Source organism: Tyto alba, unplaced genomic scaffold, assembly GCF_018691265.1.
Source record: "Tyto alba isolate M040663 unplaced genomic scaffold, T.alba_DEE_v4.0 Super-Scaffold_29, whole genome shotgun sequence".
Taxonomy (NCBI): domain Eukaryota; kingdom Metazoa; phylum Chordata; class Aves; order Strigiformes; family Tytonidae; genus Tyto; species Tyto alba.
Window position 1 is genome coordinate 9,346,132 of NW_024881303.1, and position 19,868 is coordinate 9,365,999.

Below are 19,868 nucleotides of genomic sequence, written 5' to 3' on the forward strand. Positions count from 1 at the left end.
AACCCTTTTACGATGTGTGAGCCACACCTGAGTAGCTGATAGGAGATCTAGCATGTGTTCTTTACTTGGATAGCAATGAGAAGTCTACCTTTGCACCTTAAGATTAATGGTGTGTGTTTTTTCTTTTTTGTTCATTGTTAAGACAATATGTTTAAAAGTGTGCTAACTTTCAGTAAAATCTAATGGAAGCTTGTAGTGGGTTTGGCTTGATTTTAGCTATTACGAGTCCCAAGTGCGCCCATAATGAGTAGCTAGACAGTGACCTAGGATTTTTTGCAGCAGCATAGGATATGAGGGACAGTGAAAACTCAAAGGTAACAGCTGATTTACTTGGTCAGAGAAGAGAGTAGCCAAAGCAGCTTTCTCTTCCCAGCTCTGACAGGTCCTCACAGAAGAGGCCAAAAGAAATTTACTGCCATTTTCTCAGTTTTCCCTTCCATCTGGAAGGGCCCTGGGCTCCTAAGCTGGTGTAAGAGACCGATGGTGCTTTATGTTCTTAAATGTAATGTAATAAGAGTATTCCGTCTTGCTGCTGCTATTGTTCTTTGGTATCATTGGGTTTTTCTTAGGCTGCAGTACATGGTGAGTATTATAAGTCACAGAAGACGTTGGCTCGTTCTTTGAGACCGTCACTCCACATAGACAACTTGTGCAGCAAATGCAGCAGGTGCCGGCAGGATTTTTGGGGGGAACTTGAGCTATTGGCTGGATGCTGGCTGTTAGAAGAACTGGTGCACCCAAGTACCTAGTCTGTATTTGGTTTCTTTGACAGTTAAACCTGGGTTTATTTCTTACATTTTTTTGTGTTGCCAATGAAATTAAACACTGTCACATTCAACAAGCTTGTATATTCCTTGACTTCTTCACAGACATGTTACTCGACCTCAGTGACCTTCTTCAGGTATTGTATCTTTTTTTGTTTTGTTTTAAACTTTTATTGAAGTGTTGAACTTTAACTGCAAGTAAAGAGCTGTCAGCATGGGCTATTTTGGATGTTTTAATTTCTCTAAAAATTCTGAATTGGAAAATCACTGCCTTTGTGAACATGTATTGTTTAGTGAAATTAAATGTCAAATATTTTTTGCTTTTAATGTTTCAAATCACGTATCAAGAGTTAGTATGATCCTTTCATCAGGATTCAGAATCACTGCAATGGCACAGGGTCAGATGTTACACAATTTTAAAACAGCAGTTGTTGAAGAGAGAAGTAACTGTTTTGGTAGGTAATACTGTGTAAGTGTATTAGTGTGGTACAGAGACATGTTTTATAAAATGTATTTTGAGAGAACTATGTACTTCCTCTGTATGTGGAAATAGAAAGCTCTACTGACATATGCTGTCTTACATTCATTCTCCACATTACAACTGTTTTGCATACAATGTGAGTAGGTTACTTGCATCTATTTATGTCCTCCCAGCTGTCTTGGTAAATGGCATCGCTCTGAAGACTATTTATTGTTTGAAGCAATCCACTGGAATTGCAATAATCAAATGAATCTTTAATTTTTAAAATTTGTGGCTTTTTTCTCTTTTCTAAATTCTTATTGAATTATTTTGATTACTTATAACCAAATACCGCATGTGTAGAATGGGAGGTTTACTTCCTTCTAAACACAGGTGAGTTTTTCACGGGGATTGCTAGGAAGTAGAATGATCACAGTAATATGAACAACAGTCACACAATGTGAAGAAGAGGAGATACTGTATCTGTAAAAGAAAAAAAAAAAAAGATGTATTGTCAGAAGGAACAGACAAAGATTGAAAAATCCGTGTTTTCCCCACTGTGCATTCCAGCCAGAAAAGGTGTCGAGATGGGGCATATGAAGAGCAAAAGGTTAAAGAAGGGTAACTTGAAGAGATGGGAGACAGAAATAGATTAGTAGTAGGGAAATAATCAATACCAGAAAGAGGAAAAATGCAAAATTTCAGCATCATGATCTGTGTTTCTGTATTTAACTCTGTGAAGACTTCTGATGTGCTCTACTTTGTACCTTCTTCAAGGTGAATCTGAGCAAGCAGGAATCTTAAATGTTATTGTTAACTGTAGCTAGCCAGAAAGTCCTGCTCAGGAAGGTATAAATAAGCTTTTCAGGTCCTGGCTTGATTTCTCCCCTACCCTGAGTTTGTTTAACAAACAAACAAAAAACCCCAAAACAAAACAAAAAAACCCTTGGTGGCAAAACATTTATAGTCCAGGGCAGAAAATTTCAGTACATTATGCTTTAGATCAGCCTTTGCCCACAGATTGTATGCCTAAAAAAGCAAAGCAATTAGTTCCTTAGAGTAATTTTCAAGGATAGCTCTCCCGTCCTGAAGTCAGGATGTGAATGTCATAAAAAAAAAAGAAGGGTTGTTAGCCGTAGTAGTGGTGGCAGTGGTATTATCTTTCCAAAATATTTAATTTCTTCAGACTTATCTGTACAAGATATGTTATACTGATCCAGGTAACTGTGTTCCTTGCTAAAATGAGAAAGTTGTCAATTTTATATCAGAAAAAAATCACATGTGAAAGTCTAAAAGATGAGCTGCTGCTGACTCACCAACTCTTGCTTAGATGCTAATAGCAAATTTTGAGATTTTTCTTCAGAATTTTCTACTTGATGTAGCTCAGTTGCTGTGGGAGGTGAAGTGACCTGCAGGGCTGCCAATCATCTGACTGGAGGAATTTTTTGAAGTTAGGAAATGAAACATCCTCAGTGAGTGTCTTCATGGAGGCTATTGACTGAACTACAGAACACCCTGAAATAGGTTTCAGTGCATTTGAGGGGAAAAAAAGCATAATAACCTTTCATGTATTGCTTCATCTAAAAGTAAAACAAAAAGTAAGCTTTATAACTTCAGGTACCAACAAAAAAGATAAATGAAAGCCCGTGCAAAAGGCCATGCATTGTTTTCTTTTGCCATCTTGCAGCTGGAAACAGTATTAGCTGTGCCATTCTGCATCCCACTTCTGGCACCCTCCACATCAGTGACCTTCAGCCAGTGTCGTGCACGCACTGGAAGAGCAAACACCCTCTGTAGCTCACAACATGAAGGTGGTAGCTAAAAGTAAGAGCAATATGAAGAAGATTTGGATCTGCTGCTACCTGCAACCCAGTATTTGTTTAATGACCTATCTTATTTGTGTTCTTTCTCTTTTGATGAAATCAAAATCATAAGCATGGCCTCTTAGGCTCTGGTCAGTACTTCTTGTACGACCTCTCTTCCTGTCTTTATTGATTTGCTTTGGGATTTGGTCCCCCATTCTCCATAAATAAAAAAGCTGTGCCCTATAGTGTGATATGCTGTTAGAGTAGTAGTAGGCTACTAAAACTTAGCAATCGAGGAGACTAATTTTCACTGTTAATGGCAGTCCATTTAAGAAGTCGTATCAGTTTTCCTCTTATGCTGGTGACTGAGATGTGGGAATTTGTCTTGTTCCACTGGAGAACTGCTACATTTCATAATAGTTTTTGGAGCTTCAAAACTTCTGTCATCTTGGAAAAAGCCAAAATGTCTCTTTTTTTTTTTTTTTTTTTTTTTAATTGGAAGGGCAAGTTCTTTATTTTTTTTTTTCTCCCCTTTTATCTTCAGGTGAAATATGTCCTGTGTATTGGAAACCTCTTGTTTAAAATCTCAGATTCAGTATGCCTCTGGTACCTTTAGACTTTAAAGCATTATATGAAATGAACTGAAAAAATTGAGACCACTGCTACAAATCTGGCTCCTTCCTCGTGCGGTGTGGAGTCATGCTGCATGTTGATTGAGTTGGAAGGACGATCAGTCATCAGTTTCCAACAGGGGAAGTACTTGCTTATATTTTCAAATACTGCATTTCACTTGCAAATACAGTCTTTAGAGCGGTCCTCTAATCAGGCCTTTTGTTTGCTTTTTTGTTAGTCCAATCTACGCGACAGGCCTTACTTGTTTAGGAGAGTTGCGAAGCTTGTCTAGCCTGGCCCAACTTCTGAACAGTTTAGGTTGGTTCATCTGTTTCAGAGCACCTCATTCCTTGCACCTGGAGAACTATTTGGCTAAAGTTTTGATCCCAGTATGGTGAAATGCTGCCTGACTTATTCTCAGAAATGGCAGTTTCTTTTCTTAGTTTCTTGTAATCTCCAGTGTCATGGTCTTTGCAATGTGGTCATAAAAGACTTTGGGAAGAGGTGTTGGCAGTGCTTTGATCTCCAATTTCAGCCTAGTAGAATATAATTTTTAATGTGCCTTGTGGTGTGTCCTGCTGTTAAATAAGGCTAATGCTTACTGAAAATATGTTAGACAGAGCCCTGCTCTCTATAGGAGTGAGCAGCAGGAGGGTTAGCAGCAACTGACATAATTAATTAAAATGACATGTTTTGACTTGATATCAAGAAAAGGTCTTTCACCACGAGGACAGCCAAGCATTGAGACAGGTTGTTCAGAGCAGTTTTGAAGTCTCTGTCCAGCAGGATTTTCAAGATCCTGGTCTGTTCTTGTAGTTGACCCTGCTTTTAAGCAGGAGGTTGGGCTGAAGACCTGCTGAGATCCATTCCAACCCGAACTATACTGCAGTTCTATCTAGATAATGGAAGAGGGTGCACAAGAAGTTAAAATCAGTAAATAGTACTTTCTTGTCTAATCCTCCTTTGATGTCTCTTTCACTTCAAGACAACTCTCACCCCTATTTCTTTATCTTCAGTGTGTTTAGTCAAGTAACAGTACTTTCTTGTCCAGAAGGATTTTTATTGCGAGGTATTTTTGGACACTTGTTTTTATTTAATTCTCCAAAAGGCAGCATTGGCCTCCCTTGATTCCTCTGTGCTTGTCGCAAATGACTCTTTGACTTTCTTGCATAGATAGTATGATAATGGTTTATTATACTTCTGTGGTGTTGGAGGAAGAATGCTAGGACTACCACGTATGTGATTAGCAAAAGTAGACTCTCTCTTTAGAGTCCCCAGACTGAAGGGGATACTTTAAAGCATAGCATGAGAAATGTCTCTTTGAACTGCAGTCTGGCAAGCTGGGTTTGGTACATGTTTGTAGTTTTGTGTATTGTCTTTCAAGGTTAAGTGTAATTTTCTGGTTACAATATGGATCCAAAAAATAAGTAGTTTCAGTTTATTGTACGGAGAAGGGTAAAATAGAGTATTTTTTTAAACTATGCTAATTTGCTTCAGTTCTTAATACCCTTTGTTCATTTAAAGTTATTAATGTGTTGACTGCATTTACCTTTTTTGCCCCTATGCAAATTGCTATGTTGATTGAGTTAATTTAAACAACCTGGTTGGGACCTTCAGGCATTACTATACTAAAAATGTTAATAATGAATCAAATAACCACAGGTGCCTCTTTCCCCAGCAACAGACACTCTCCTTAAAAACTCATTTGCTTTTCATGGTTGCTTAATTATTTAGGCAAGCAGCCATGGATGTTTCACAGTGTGAATTCTCATCGCGTTCCAACTGCCCAATCTTTGTCTTTGTAAAAGACAGAATACCTTAACCACTATCACCATTTGTAGTATTTTTCCAGAATTCCACACCATGGTCTGGGAAAGCCTTTTTGGAAATCGGTCATATCATAGTGAAAGGGGATTGATTTATAAATTTATGGAACTTATGCTTAAGCAAAAATTTCAATGATTGCAGCTTTATTTTTTCCTACTGTCCAGAAGGTAAAGTGACCTGATAACTGTATGAATAGGAGATTCCCCGTTTCCCAAAGATTTTAAAATTGTGTAAGGTGTTAGACTGATGAACAGCTGAACTCCAGTATTGCTGGAAACAATGTATTTGTTGTTATTTCTAAGAGTGGAAGTATATTGGTATTTGTGATCACATCAGGCATGATGTGAAAGCAAGAGGAAAATGCGAAAGGATGAGAGTCCCTATAGAAGTGTCCCTTTGAAATCAAAATCTGATGACTGACAGATGTGAACTGGAAGGACTGGGTGTCCAAAAAATATGGCAAAGGCAAAGAGTATAACAAGTAGAAGGATCTTTCTGTAACGATGTAACTGAATAATTGGAAGCCATTCCTTCCCCAAACACCCCTTTTAACTAATATAAAGTGTTATATAACAAGAGCAGAAATTAACTATTGGTAAAGGACAACATCTTAGAGAATCTTAAGTTCTCCTGTGAAAACTTCAGGGTAAAAACAGAGTTTCTTTTGTAGTGCCTTGGTAAGCATACAGTTTTTTTCTGAAAGATGTCTTTCTGTTGAAGACTCTAGTTGTTTTTTAAAAAAATCCAACTCAGTGGTAGGTCCATATGTTTGTAAACTTACTCCGTTAAATGTGAACTGGATGTAAAATAATACGGTAAAAACTGTCAGGGTATGCAGATATTTTAAAATATCCCCTCTGACAGATGTTGTCACCACTCTGTATTAGATGTTGATGTTCAAACCTGGTGATTGCATCAAGTTTAGGAAATTTTAATATCTATTGAAAATACACAAACAAAGAACACAAGTCTTACGAAAGTTGATGAAACAATTACTGCACTTTGACAGTTTTGATTGGGGAGAGTTTGGGGAAATACTGTTTTTCAGTATGATCCTTTTAAATTAAGAAGGGAGAAAAGAGGCTGAAGTTGATGTGGTAAGCTTTAAAGCTGCACCAAGTCTTCAAGTCTTAGCCAGAGACATCCTTTTAGAAGGGCATTTTTGTTTATTCACTATTCTAAGGACTCATATAAAATTGGGTTTTATGAATGCAAATGTCATATGGTTCTAAATTTGGAGCGTTAAGCTTTTGATGGATTGGAGTATATGAATTTTTATAAGAAGTTCTTAATGAAGAAAGAACTAGAAATTAAAGTAGGTCTTTAAATTAATTCTCTTAATTTTCTAAGCTTAATGGAGTGCAAAAAACCATACAAATTATGAGAGTAAAGAAAGACTCTATCTATATGCCTATTATATATCATATCTCATCTGTCACAGGATGTGTGTGTGTGTGCGTAATAGTTGAAATTAGTGAAAGGGCCTTCTTCCACTAAACCCAGAAATTCTTAAATATCCTGTTTCAGCAGCTCAATGCTATTACAAATTTCTGGGTGAGTTTTATGCCATCTTTAATTTCCCACTAATGAGAAATGCCCCAGAACCTGTGAATATCTGATAACTTTTAAAGATGAGAAGTGTATTGTTTTCAAGGGCCTGAAGTCTCTTTTCCTACTGGTTTGCCAGGAAAACTGGAAGCAATTAAATATTCCTGATTCTTTTTGTGCCATTACCCTGGCATTAAAAACGTGTGAACTTCATGAGGAGAACAGTGGAGAGCATGCAATCCACTGTATATTATGCTTTCTTTCTAAACTGGTAGTCACCAGAAACTGCAAAGAAATGCACTTGTGATCAAAAGAAAGAAATTCCCTGATGTACCATTTCTATTTGAATTTATTATTTTGTGTAAGTAAACTGCCTACACCATGAAGTTTGTCATAAAACACTGATGATGTGGGTGAAGTGGAAAAGCAGGTTAGATTTAAGTATGTTACTTTTCAAATAGACCATGGATCTGGAGACTTTTAGTTAGGCCGAGGAGAGGAAGGCAAACAGTCATCGAGCAATTTTATTATGCATTTGTCTTTGCTTTAGATTGAATTCGGCACCCACTTTGATTTTAGAACTTCACTAAAACCCCTGCTTCTTTATGCCTCTGCATATTTATTTGTTCTTTGATGTTGCATTGATGAAAAGTTAGCTTGAGAGGAGTTTCTTAGTGACATGGTTTGATGGGGACAAATATCAAGTAGTTAAATGTTGTGACCAAAAAAAAAAAAAGGCCAGGAGAATTACTTGTCTACTTGTCTGAATTTGAGTTGTCTTTTTTTTTTTTTTTTTCTAGATTAAAATGAAATAAATAGATGAGTTTCTGAAGTCTCTGGTGGAAACATCATATGTAGTTGGCTCCAGTGAAGTAACTTTATTGATTTGTGCAGTGATACCGTCCTTGCAGAACAAGATCTAAGTGATGAGGTTTAAGATTTATAGTAACTTGGTCGGCCAACTTAGAAGGCTGAAACTACAGCCAAACCCCCATTCTTTATGTTAATAATTTTTAGACAAAAGGCCAAAACAAGCCATTCCAAGCTTGCAGTGAATCTAGAGCATCTAAAACCAAGCGAAACACTGCAGATATTTGCTGTAGTCATGTCTGTTCTGTCTCTGTGGCTCATGGAAAGTCACATGCTCCCAAACTCCTCTAGGAATTGCCAGGTTCAGTAGGTGCTTATTTTTCTGTATAAAATTTGGTGACTTACTGCCTAAGAAATAAACTTCTTATTCAAAGGGTATATTTTGTTCATTTCCTTCCCATGAATAGTATTTCTGTATTGTCTGCTATTTCAGGAAAAAAAGGACAGTAAAATTTCAGACTATACTTTTGTATCTTCTAGGCCAGTCTGTTGCTCAGACACAGCCTGGAAGATATTCAACGCTTTCCACTAGATACGGAGTGAATCACCATCATATCATGTACACTTGATTGTGCAGTCACTTTCAGGAACCATGATCATACTGATGATTTCTTTTAAGTTCACATTTATTTTTTTTTTAAATTTGAGAAAAAAATCACATTAAGAACATTTTCACATAAAGAATCACTTTGAAATGCTAGGTGAAAACGTGTCAGTATTTTTTCTGTTCGTTTGTTTAAATATATATATTTTTGCTAGCTTGGTAGAAGCATCTATACACTTGGGAGGAAAGCTTACTTTTAAACTGATAATGGTAAAGATCTTTTGTGGAACTGAAAGAGAATATACTTGGTAACACCATTTTTAAATTTGCATAGGCTTGTACCAGAATCAACAGCTCAGTTGCATTACTGACTGCTTAGTAAACACCTTCACTATCCTGGCATAGGAAGGAGAGGGGCAATTCTGTTACATAAAAGCAATAGAGTATATCCTATCCTTAAAAAAAAATTTAAAAATTATTTGGTTGGGGTGTAGGAGGATTCAGTTTTTTATACTAACTTTAACCTCTACGTATGCCTTGGGGGAGCAAGGTGTTCATGGAGCTTCGTGGGAACGTTTGGGGCTGATTGGGAACTGAAGTATATCCTGCCTTTCTTGCTGACCACAAAAACACATCTTAAGATAGTGAAAGAAAACTTCCTCAGACTTTAAAAATACAAATGTAGTTGCCTATGATATAAATTGCAAATCAGAGTATGGAGAGTAACTCTTCCCCTCAGTTTACATCCTCCTGAGTGCAGCAGTGAAGGAGGGGAGGGGAGCGGGGCTCTGTCCCTGGCTCCTTGGCAGGTTTGGTGTGGTTTAAGGTTTTTCTGAATTTCTTTATCTTTTTTTAATGTAGGGTGATCTGGGGTAGTGTCCAACAGTAAGAAATGACAAATAACCCTTGGGGCATATAGCACCACTCCTTGCTTTGGTGGAAAAGTTTGGTGTGTGCTTGTGCAATACTTAATTATCCCACTTCACATGATCATGCAGAGCTGAAATTTGCACTAACTTGCGAGTATTTGCTCAGGTTTTGTTTAAGTTACAAGATAAACGACATTTTATATATACTGGTATTATATTAAAGTCTACTTAACGCTTTAAGATGTTAGGTGACAACTGAAAAATTGTCTAAATACTACAGAGAACACTGAGCCCACTGAAAAGCATGATGAACAACTTCTGAAATTTTTTTTCAGTGTGAACTTTTTACAGTGCTAATTTTGTGCAGCTTTTGACAAGCACCAAGTATTATTCTATACCTATGAATATGGCTTGTATTACTTCAATTGATACGTTGTTTTTTTTTTTTAAAGCAGGTTAAGATTTCAAAAGTTAGGGTTTTTTCCCTTTCCATATAAACGTTCTATTAAAAACATTTGTGGTTTAAGATTTGAATATTTTTTTTTTGTCTTTTAATAGGTGAATGTCTATGTGCTGGGAAAAACTTTCCTCCTGTTGGCCAGAGAACTCTGCATAAATGCTCCAGCCATAGGTATTTTTTTTTGAGTTGACTTTTGAGTATTTGGGTGTATTTTCTGCATGGCTGCTTGACAAGAATATATATGTATGTGTGTGTATGTACATAGTATTGTGTACTAAATACCAAAGCGGTAACTTAAAAATGAAGCTGGAATCAATCCAGGCAGAAGAGCATTGCTGACTCTGAGAGCCTGTTCTCCTTTATGTAAGAGTTGTTTGGGAGCTAGATGCTCTTTTTTCTACAAGTAATTTTGGTGCTTTTTCATAGAGTAGTTTAGGCCATATTAAGACAGTGGGCTGATGTATAACAAATTTGTGTGCTTCTACAAGCTTGCACAGGCCTGTCACACTTCAGTTCCAGGAGAGGTGCAACATTTGATAAATATTTGCCAAATTTTCGATCTGTCCATCACTTGTAGCTGAGGTGTTCAGCACGTGAAATACCAATGGCTTGATGGAAAATGAGGAGCAACTTTTTCCAAGCATGTGAATAACTTTTTAATTAGTAAGTCATGACTGAAATTGTAACAGTGATAGGAAGGTGGGTTTTAACCTGTCAAAATGGTAAAAAAGCTGTTGTCAGGGTTGTAGTTTTTAAGCCAAGGGAATTCATGCCAATTCCAGTTAAAAGAGTACGTTCACAGAGAGATCTTGTGACTGTTACCCACCTCTGTGCAGGAATTTTCTTCTTGTATCTTTACCCACTCTCACTCCCACTCTGCTTAATCTGTACTGAGAATCAGATGCCTTTATGTTCAAGAACAGCACGCATGCACACCCCTGCAGATGCACTCAGCTGGGCACACAGCTGCCTGCCCTCGCAGCAAGGGAACCAGCAGCTCCCGTGCTGAGCATCCTCCTAACAGCGTCCAGAGAGCACGTGGCAGTGCACAGCCATCAGCCAGCGGGTGGGCCGGCTTCCTTAGCGTGGCTTCATGTCTGGTAAAAAGTTCGTGTTTTCAGTAATTCAGTTGCCTTCTTATTTTTCACGACTATTTTTTAAAGAGAGAACAGGCAGAATTTGTATTGCAGCTTAGTTTCAAGGTGAAAATTAATGCGGCTTAGGAAAATACAAGCAGAAAACCCTTCTAAATTAAATGTAGAGGTACTTTTGTTATACGTGGAAAAAAATACTGGTTGAGACTGCTGTTTGAATATTCTTTCCAAGGTCATTGAGGAAGACATTTTTATAAAAACTAGTATTTCTAATTGGCTCATCTGTAATGATTGTCAGGCACTTGAAAAAAAAACACCTACTTTTGTCACATTTTGAGAACAGTTAAGGGTAATAGCTGTAAAATGACTGCTGACAGTAAATGGGACTATGCTTTTGGAAAAAATAGAGGGGGAGGAAAGATCCAACAGATTTTGTTTAAGGCGTGGCTTATTTCAAAGTAGTAATTTTAAGTGAACTTGACCATATTGCAAGTATTTCTCTCATGTCTGCTCCTAAACCTGAGGATGGGATTTAGATAGTGGCTGCCAGTATTACAGCTCTGGGCTCAATCCGCGATGAAACCTGTCACTGTGTTAAGCTTCATCTGTGTCTTGACTCTGGCCAGTGAAGTGAGGTGCAGTTTGACAGGTACAAGTGTCAGTGTTGCTGTTTGCTGGGCAGCCTCGAGGTTAACACAGAAAGATGTGTGTGAATGGGCATTAGAAGCTTTCAAATTATAACCACAGGATGATTTTGATCAACTCTGATTACAGTCATGGTTTGTCTATCTTCAGTTTAGGCAACACACAAAAACCCCTGAGCTTCCATGTATGTCAGCTCCCTTTTTGATGAAGGAAAATAAAGGCTGCTGCTGGACAGTTTCAATTACCAGGCAAGGGAACCTTTGTATTTGCAGTGATAGCTACTGCCTGGTGTAGATGCACACAAGGGACAGACTACAGTACCATCACCCCTGTTAATTCATCCACCACACAGTTAACAGACACAAGCCATAAGATCAGCAATGATCAAGTACACAGGATTTAGGGCAAGTAAAAATGTTTTATATTTCACAGATTCATAAACTGCTCTAGTTTAGAACATTCTGTTTAAGTCAGCTGCAGTCTGCAAGTTAGTTATCTATATACAAAATAAATGCACAGTACGTGCGAAATTTAACATTTTTCTGCTTGTTGCAGTCTTAATAATTAAGTCAAATAGCTTATGAATAAATAAAATAAGATTAAATTCAAGAGCATTCCTTCACTTATTTGTATAGCCTGATGTAGCAGATAGGTAAGTAGCGTAACATTCCATACTGCTGCAGAGTTCGTAGTAAAACTGAAAAATCCCTTAATGTGCATCATTGCAGTATTGGAATACAATCAAGGTGAAATGCATCATGCATAGAAAATGAGCTCAGGTATTTGTCCTCCTTGTACTCCGGTTCCATTAGTACTGTCCGAGGAGCACTGGAACTGGAAGGTCACTTTCCCGCACTGCACTTCAGTCATTCCCTCTTGCCCAAAGTAACTGAGTTCATTACCGTCCAGAATAGCACTTACATTGTAAAATGTGTCTTGCTCAACCTGCACAGGGTGTTCAAACCACACCGAGAAAGTGTTACTGGAGCCGTCGGAGGTAAACTTTGTCAGATTTTGAGCAAGCACAACTCCTAAGCGCTTCAGTTCGATTTTGACGCTGTATTCAGCTTTGCCACAGCTCGACCCATACAATCCCAGTCCTGCTATAAATATCCGTTTGTCTACGGCAAACTGAATACTGTCACATCGCCCTCGGTACCTCCACTGATTGCTGCGATAGGCAGATGACTGAAACCGATGGCATCGCTGAGGTACAAGTCCTTTTCTTTTTGTCAGCGGAAACTCTAGTTTGGGTTTATTTGCAGCCGTGTACCATAGGAATATGTTGTGAGTTTCCTCAAGGGTGAGGATGTCGGACTGGGCAGCTCCGTTGGCAAACTCTTCCAGAGTCATGGTTGGAATCCGTACCAGGTACAAAGCTTTTCCTAATACGTTCCTCTTGTTGCGTGGCGTAACCGGCAGCCCTTGCCTTTTGCATTCAGCCTCTGCCCAGTTGAGAACAGCCTCGAAAACTACCACTTCCTTGGTGTTGAGTGCCTCCCGGGTCACAATGATCTCTAGTGTTTGTTGATCTATCTCACAGAAGCCCTCTGACTTCAGTGCCATTTCTGCTTGAGCATCAATCACTTCCCAGCAGCGCTGCGTCAGCTCTGGCTCCTCGAAGAGCCTGCTCTGAGACAGCAGGACACAAGCGTTCTTCGCTTCTAAACTGGTCTCCAGAAAATTGACGCAAGCCTTTGCTAGGGCCGGCACGATGTACTTCTTGGCAGCATACAGCGTAGCCAGAACTGTGTCAGCTTCCAGGTCTATTTCATCACTATACATGTATCTAGATGGGGGGAAAAAAAAAAAAAAAGAAAAAAAAATAGTTTCTATGGGGGAAAAGAAAAAACAGGCCATGCGAGATTGATCAGTGGTCATCTTTGCTGGCAGTGAATCTGACATTCAGTTTGTCAGCACATTAAGTAAACAGTAATAAGTGCGTATTGCACAAGGCCAATTAGGAGATGTATATTTTATAAGCTACTTTGATTCTGTCCACGTAATTAGTAGACTTGTAGTGGCCACTTACTTTAATAGGATCAGAAAGGCTGCAGGTTCCACATCTGGTATATGGATTTCAGATTTGACCTCTGCGAGATCGCCATAAAACATAGCATAGAAGACAGAGCTACCAACTGCCAAAACATACTGGAAAATAAAGAGAGAGAAGCCTCAGTAATATGTATTGGTAATAGCTGAGTGTGTTGGCTTTTGACAAGAGCTACACTTCGGGAAAGTTAAAAGCTGCAGTTGAGGCAGAAGACTCTCTTAAAGGGAATAGTCTAATTGCAGCGTCTGTGAATTACTTCTGGGATTACAGAGCCGTAATTATAGGGGAAAAAAAAAAACAAGGGAACCTCCTTGCAAGGCAGGGGGAGAAGGCGATACGCACCGCAGTATTAAAAAGCCAAAAATTATCTGCACAAACCTTATGGGCAGGAACTTTCTTGGCTGCCCCTGGCGGGCCCACGATGAAGTGAACGTCAGCCATGAGCTCGTTATTGAACATCAGCGCGTTCCTGCAAGCGAGGGGAGGGGGGGGGGAAGACGCCCCGTCAGCCGCGGGCAGCCCCAGCCCCGCCGCCCCCGGCCCCTCCTGCCCGGCCCCGGCGCAGGTGCCGCGGGGCCCGGCGCTTCGCCCGCCCGCCCGCCCGCCCGGGGAGGGGGTCCGGCGGGGGCCCGGCCCTTACCTCTCCCGCAGGGTGGGATGGAAGGACTGCCAGTTGGCGCTCTCCAAGTTGTTGTTGTTGAGGTTTTGGAGCTGGGGCGGCGGGGGCGGCTGGGCGCTCTGCTGGAGCTGCAGGGCGTTCTTCTTGCTGTTGGCAGCGGTGGCGGCGGCGGCGGCGTTGCTGTTTGCAATGTTGGTGTTGGTGCTGGCAGGGTAAAGTTCTGCAGCCATCTTCTTCTTCAGGGACAGGGGCACTATCTCATAGCATCCTGGCACCTTGCCGTTTGACCTCACACTCTTTTTGGACTTCTTTAAGGTCTCTGGAAGCAGAAGAAAAAAAGTCAAACACTTCATGATCCTGCCATTGAGGCAACCATGGGGCAGTGGCATGAGCAAGAGAACTAACAAATCCCAACTGCGAGTCCCACTATCTGGATATTTTGTACGCTTCTAGATGCAGGGCGGCTTTTGGTGTTGTTTTGGGTTTTGGTGTTGGTTTTTTTTTTTTTTTTTTTTTGCGCTGTGTGTGCGCGTTCTTTGGTTACCAGCCCGCCGCACCTTTCCGGGGGGAAAGGGGCGATGGTGTCTCGGATCGGCGCCAGCGCTCACCTTGGCGTGGAGGGGGGTCCCAGCCTCCGCGGCACTGCCACGACTGCAGTGTGGAACCCCAGCGGGCCGGGCAGGCAGTTCCTTCCCCCGATGAAAGATGAGAGAAAAAGGAGGAAAATAATAATAATAATAAAAAAAAAAAAAAAGTCGAAATCCAGCAACACAACCACACAAATCCAGCCGGGGCGGTGGGTCAGGAGCGAGAGTCAGTCCACAAATCCTCCGCGTCCAGCAGCCCGGCGAGGGTGAAGCGCAGCCCGCCGCCCGATCCCCGCTCCGCTCTGTCCGTCCCCGCGCGGCGGGGGCACATCCGCGGCGGCCGGGCCGAGGCGAGGCGGCGGCTCCCTGCAGTCCCGGCTCCCGGGCGGCCCCGCCGCCGCCGTTCGCACCAACTTTCCTCCTCTCTCTCTCGCTTTCTCTCTCGATCTCCCCGCGGCGGCCGCCGCCACACAGCGCTGACTCCTCCGCGCTCCTCCCGCCCGCGTCGAGGGGGGGGGGGGGGGGGGGGGGCGTAGCTGCCCGCGGGGCTCCTCGGCGGCGGCGGGGCGGGCGCTGCTGCCCGCGGCGCTCCCCTCACGGCGGCGGGACGCGCGGCGCTGCGCGAGCGGGCTCGGCGCGGCTCTGCCGGGCCCTGCCTCCGCCTCCCGCCCTAATAGGCAGCCGCCGAGCCGCGCGTCACGCCCGCCCGCGCCAATGGGAAGCGCCGGGGCGCGGCGGCCCGCCCCGCCGTCTGTCAATCTTCCGCGCGCGCCCCATCCCGCCGCGCCCGCCCGGGGGCGCTGCGCTCGCGGCGCCGGGCACCGACAGCCGCCCCCCCCCCCCCCACACCCCTCAGCCGGTACCGGCAGGGCGCCCCCCCCCCCCCACTTCCCGCAGCCCCCCCGCTCCCAGCGCGAACAACCGCGGGGAAAGCGGGAGGGAGGGACACGGAGGCACCCCCCACGCACGGGGACCGGCCCCGCGGGCTCTCAGTAGCGGCCAGGGCAGCCCCGGGCTCCCACCGCCCCGGCCCGGGCGGGGGCGCCGCCGCGCCGCGCACCGCTCCGCCGCCGCGGGAGGGGGGGGCCGGGCCACCTCGCTGCCCCGCCGGGGCCGGCGCCTGGGACGGCTGCAGGCGCGGGGGGTGCGGCTGGGCCGGCGTTACTTCAGCCAGAGGAAGCGGCAGGGGTTTTGGTGTTTCCCCCCCCCCCCCCGCCCCTTTTCTCGCAGCCGCGAAAGCGCCGAGCCCCGCTTGTGTGTCCCCCCCCCCCCCCCGGTTCGGGGGTGTTTCAGCGGGACTGACACCCCCCCCACCCCCCAGCCGCGCTCTCCGTGCCCGTTCCCGTGGCGGGGGTCTGGCTTCTCTCCACCGCCCTGCCGTCCCGGTTACTTGCTTTGGTGGGGAAATCACTGTTTTAAACAGTTTCCGAGATTTATTTTTTTTTTTCATATTCCTGTTAATGACTATGTGGCATGGCGGTTCTTCCTAAAGTCCCAGTTCCAGGTCATCAGTGGGACAGGGAGAGAAGGGAAGGTGCTCAGAAAAACAGACATTTCTTTCTCAAAATAATGTTTTCCTTGCTATCTGCTTCACGGCCCCCTCAGCCCCCCTTCAGGAAAATCAGCGGGTTTTGCCCCACTCGAACCTGCTCACTGGCGTGTGAGGGTTTCAGTCCCAGGGGTCTCCCTGAGGCTGAGGGGGCTCCCCTGGGAGCCGCAGCACCCACCCCCCAGCTTGTTCAGTACCCGTGGAAGGAATCAAGGTGTTGAGGCATTTAATTTATATATTGGTAGTATTGCTTTCTAGCCATTTATGGCCTCTTTAAGGCTTTTCACTTAAAACCCACTTGTGTATTCATTTTCTGACTGGTAGCTTCAGAATTTAAATTAACGATGTGCAATGTTTTGTCAAATGACCTGTGGGCATGAATGCCAGCAGAAATGTCTGAACAGCTACAATACAAATATGTAAATGCTCGGAAGAGAAAGCTGTGTATTGCCCTGCTCTGGTTGGGCCCTCTCGGGGTAGGAAGAGATGGGAAAGCAAACCAGGCACTGCTTTGTAACATCGCACACGTTTCTGTAGTGCGAAGAGTTAAATGTCTGTTGAATCCCAGGCTAATGCCCTTGAAAGGTTTTTTGTTGTTGTTGTTGTTCTTATTGTATTTTGGAATCGGTCATTTCTGTTGATTAGAGTTTTATAAATTCATCCTTGGAAATACACAGCAGCTGCCTTTAAGAATCGTGGGGCTCGGTTAATCTTTCCTAAACCTTTGTTTTTTAGGGTCCTGCTTAGGAGGTGACTGCACTCTGGCATTTTGTCAGTTTTGAGGGAGATGTGTTTGGAAGCTTTTGCTTGATAAATGCTTTAATTTAAATGCTTTTGCAGGGCTGACAGCCATAATCACCTATGGTGTGATCTTGGTAATTATGGATAGCAACAGGGCATCATTGTTAGAACTTGGAGCTAAATGAAGCTGCTTTGATTAATTGTAAATCTGTAAGATTGTTCCAGTGTTTCGAGCTGAATTTTCATCTTTATCAGTTTAAGTGCCCACATAGGGGATCAGCTAAGGAAATTGAGTTGAGACTAATAGTTAACAATTTACCGTACATCATGGATTTTCGGTCCAGTGATAAAAGGCTGGCAGGAAATGAGAAATTGATACCTCAAATAAGAGTAAACATGTGTTAAGTGTAGCTTTTACAAGATTGTTTGATAAATTATAAATTGGTTTAGGCAATGCACAATCCATACTGACATATTTCGGTTAGTTTGAAGCTGATAACACCAACACTTGAAATAAGTTGATACATCTGGAGGCTGATCTGTGGCTGATGTAAATTGTCATAGTGTTGTTGACGTTAATTGGGTTTCGGCAATTTATGCTGATGGAGAGTATGCCTTAGTACCTGTAATAAATAGTGGTTTGTATTGTTGGAATTTGAGTCTGAAAAGGAGCTGGAATTAGCTTTGAAGGTGTAAGTAGGCTTGTGTTAGGGACATGGGATTTTAAGCAAACAAATTTTTTTCAAATATTAGTTTGTAGCTAGGTGTGAAATGAGACGTGCAAGTTACCTTATTTGTTACTTTGCAGGAGGTGTTACAAGTTTTGGGTCTAAGTCATGTCCCCCTTCTGCAAAAGCTTCTGCAAATGCTTAGCTTTGTGCATAATTTCACTGATATCAGTAACACTGCTCACGTGTCGGAGTCAGCATGTGCAGCCATGGACCCTGGAAAGGATGTAAGAAAAATATATGCAGTGCTTTAAAGGTCTTTTGTCTATAAAGCAAAAAAGGATTTTCTTTTAACTCAACTAAAAAGGTGCTTCTAAAGCTTAGTGATCAGAGGATCTGGCCCAGCAGCACAGCCCACGTTGTTTGCTGAGACTTGAAGCAAGCCAAGCACGACAGCCCCGCAGTACTGCATTTCCTAAATCAAAGAGGTTAGGATTAGAAGTAACTGTATTACTTTCTGCTGCAGATCCGTGTTTATATATTCCTCGTTTTGCGCACATGCTTGAGTTTGGGGAGAAGAACCACGAAGTGTCCATGACGGCTCTCAGGCTGCTGCAGAGGATGAAGCGGGACTGGATGCACACTGGCCGCCGGCCCTCCGGGCTCTGCGGAGCGGGTATGTCAGGCGCTTCCCCCGCGGCGCGGTGGGCGGGAGGGTCTGGGAGCTGGGAACTGAAGGGGACTTGCTCATTTCCTCAGTGAGGCTGCGTTCTCTAGGGTTTTTGCTGCCAGGTACCTACAGATTATATAGGTCTTCATGAAACTGTTTCTGAAACTGAAATTTTATTTTTGCCCTTGTTCCTACATTGCTTGCTCAGATCCTTTGTACGTTATATTTTGGATTTTTTAACCTCCTTTCTGGTGCTCTTCTCGCCCACACTCTCTGCGAGCTCTAGCTGCTAAAAGGTTTTTTTGTCAGCTGAAATGACACCATTAGTGCAAGCACTTTGATTTGTGTCTTTACACAGAGTCTTATGCAAGAAATGCCCTCTTTGACCTGTTCTCTGAAATTATTTTCCTCTCCTTCTTCATCTTTTTCCAAGATCAATCACTGTCATGATGCTTACAAAAATCCTACCGGTTTGGGAGGGCCAGGTTAAAAGGTAGTCAGTACCAGCCAGTGAGGTCAGAGTAACGAAGAGTGTAGATGGGCACAGAGTTCACGTATGTGCTTTATTTTATTTGAAAGATCTTAGGTGTGCATGCCAGAATGAGAAATAGCACTCAAACCTTAGGGAACCCAGGACTATGCAACCTTCTTGAAATTTCTAGCTTCTTTTTGGTAATGGTACTTGCTTACTGCACATTGCTAAAAATTTGAGTATAGACTCTACGGGAGACCAGCCTGGTCTTTGATTCACTACAGAGACTATATCTACATGAGCAAGTAATTTGATTCAACAGACAGGGATCAATTGATTGAAACAGGCGGTGCTGAGTCCCCTGCGTCCATCCGTGCAATATGCAGTTCATGGGGTGTACTGTGGACTGGATTTAGTTTGGTTCCTTGACCTAAATGTCTGTGTCAAGGACCAGTTGTTAGTTCAGCCCCTGATGTTCCCATTAGGAGCTGGAGCCCTTTAAACACATGCCTGAAGTGGAGCTCTGGTTTAGTTTCCTCTGAAAGGAAGCACTTTTGCATGCTTAAAACTGTTCTGCACATTGAGCCATTCACTGCAGGATGAGTGGAGGTGATGTTTCCAAACGGAGCTAGCGCTCTGAATTAACACACTAGTATAAATGCAGTCAGTACTAGTTATCCACCTGCATAGAGGGTCTTGCAGGAGAGTGCTTGGGCACTAGCAAGACAAGTGATAGTGTTGACAGCGATGGGGATAACAGGTTAAGCAGGTGCAGTGTTTCACTGGAGATCATTTTATTCAGGACTAGTAAATTCTGCTAAAAAGATGGTAACTTTGAAAATAAGTGATCAATGAGATGTTCTTGTGCTGTATTTTAAGTAGCTGACCATGTTTTCCCAAATGTTAAGGCACAGAGTTTTTCAGGGTACAGTTTGCAATCAGCTTTATTTTAGTGGGCAGGAAGGAAAGTTAGTAAAGTCAAGACAGACACCTGTATTCAGGGACACAGCT

General features: G+C 42.8%; 2 protein-coding genes across 4 annotated transcripts in view; one reads left to right on the forward strand and one right to left on the reverse strand.

Annotated features, from left to right (window-relative positions):
* BRF1 (BRF1 RNA polymerase III transcription initiation factor subunit) overlaps positions 1-19,868 on the forward strand; it is a 176,812-nt gene that overhangs the window by 69,806 nt on the left and 87,138 nt on the right. Inside the window, exons 4-6 of the mRNA XM_042798984.1 lie at positions 870-901; positions 9,858-9,930; positions 18,242-18,391. Of these exons, the coding sequence (XP_042654918.1) occupies positions 870-901; positions 9,858-9,930; positions 18,242-18,391 (255 nt within the window). The remainder of the gene's footprint in view (positions 1-869; positions 902-9,857; positions 9,931-18,241; positions 18,392-19,868) is intronic.
* On the reverse strand, positions 11,897-15,381 carry BTBD6 (BTB domain containing 6). Of its 3 annotated transcripts, XM_042798985.1 has the most exons (5): positions 14,779-15,381; positions 14,192-14,489; positions 13,930-14,020; positions 13,531-13,649; positions 11,897-13,287 (listed from the first exon to the last, which is right to left on the reverse strand). In XM_042798985.1, the coding sequence occupies exons 2-5, from the start codon at positions 14,398-14,400 to the stop codon at positions 12,255-12,257; spliced, it is 1,452 nt and encodes a 483-aa protein (XP_042654919.1). In that variant the 5' UTR covers positions 14,401-14,489; positions 14,779-15,381; the 3' UTR covers positions 11,897-12,254. The 3 variants fall into 3 exon arrangements, with proteins under 3 accessions (XP_042654919.1, XP_032852234.2, XP_042654920.1); XM_032996343.2 differs by having other exon boundaries at positions 14,192-15,381; XM_042798986.1 differs by lacking the exons at positions 13,531-13,649; positions 13,930-14,020 and having other exon boundaries at positions 14,192-15,381.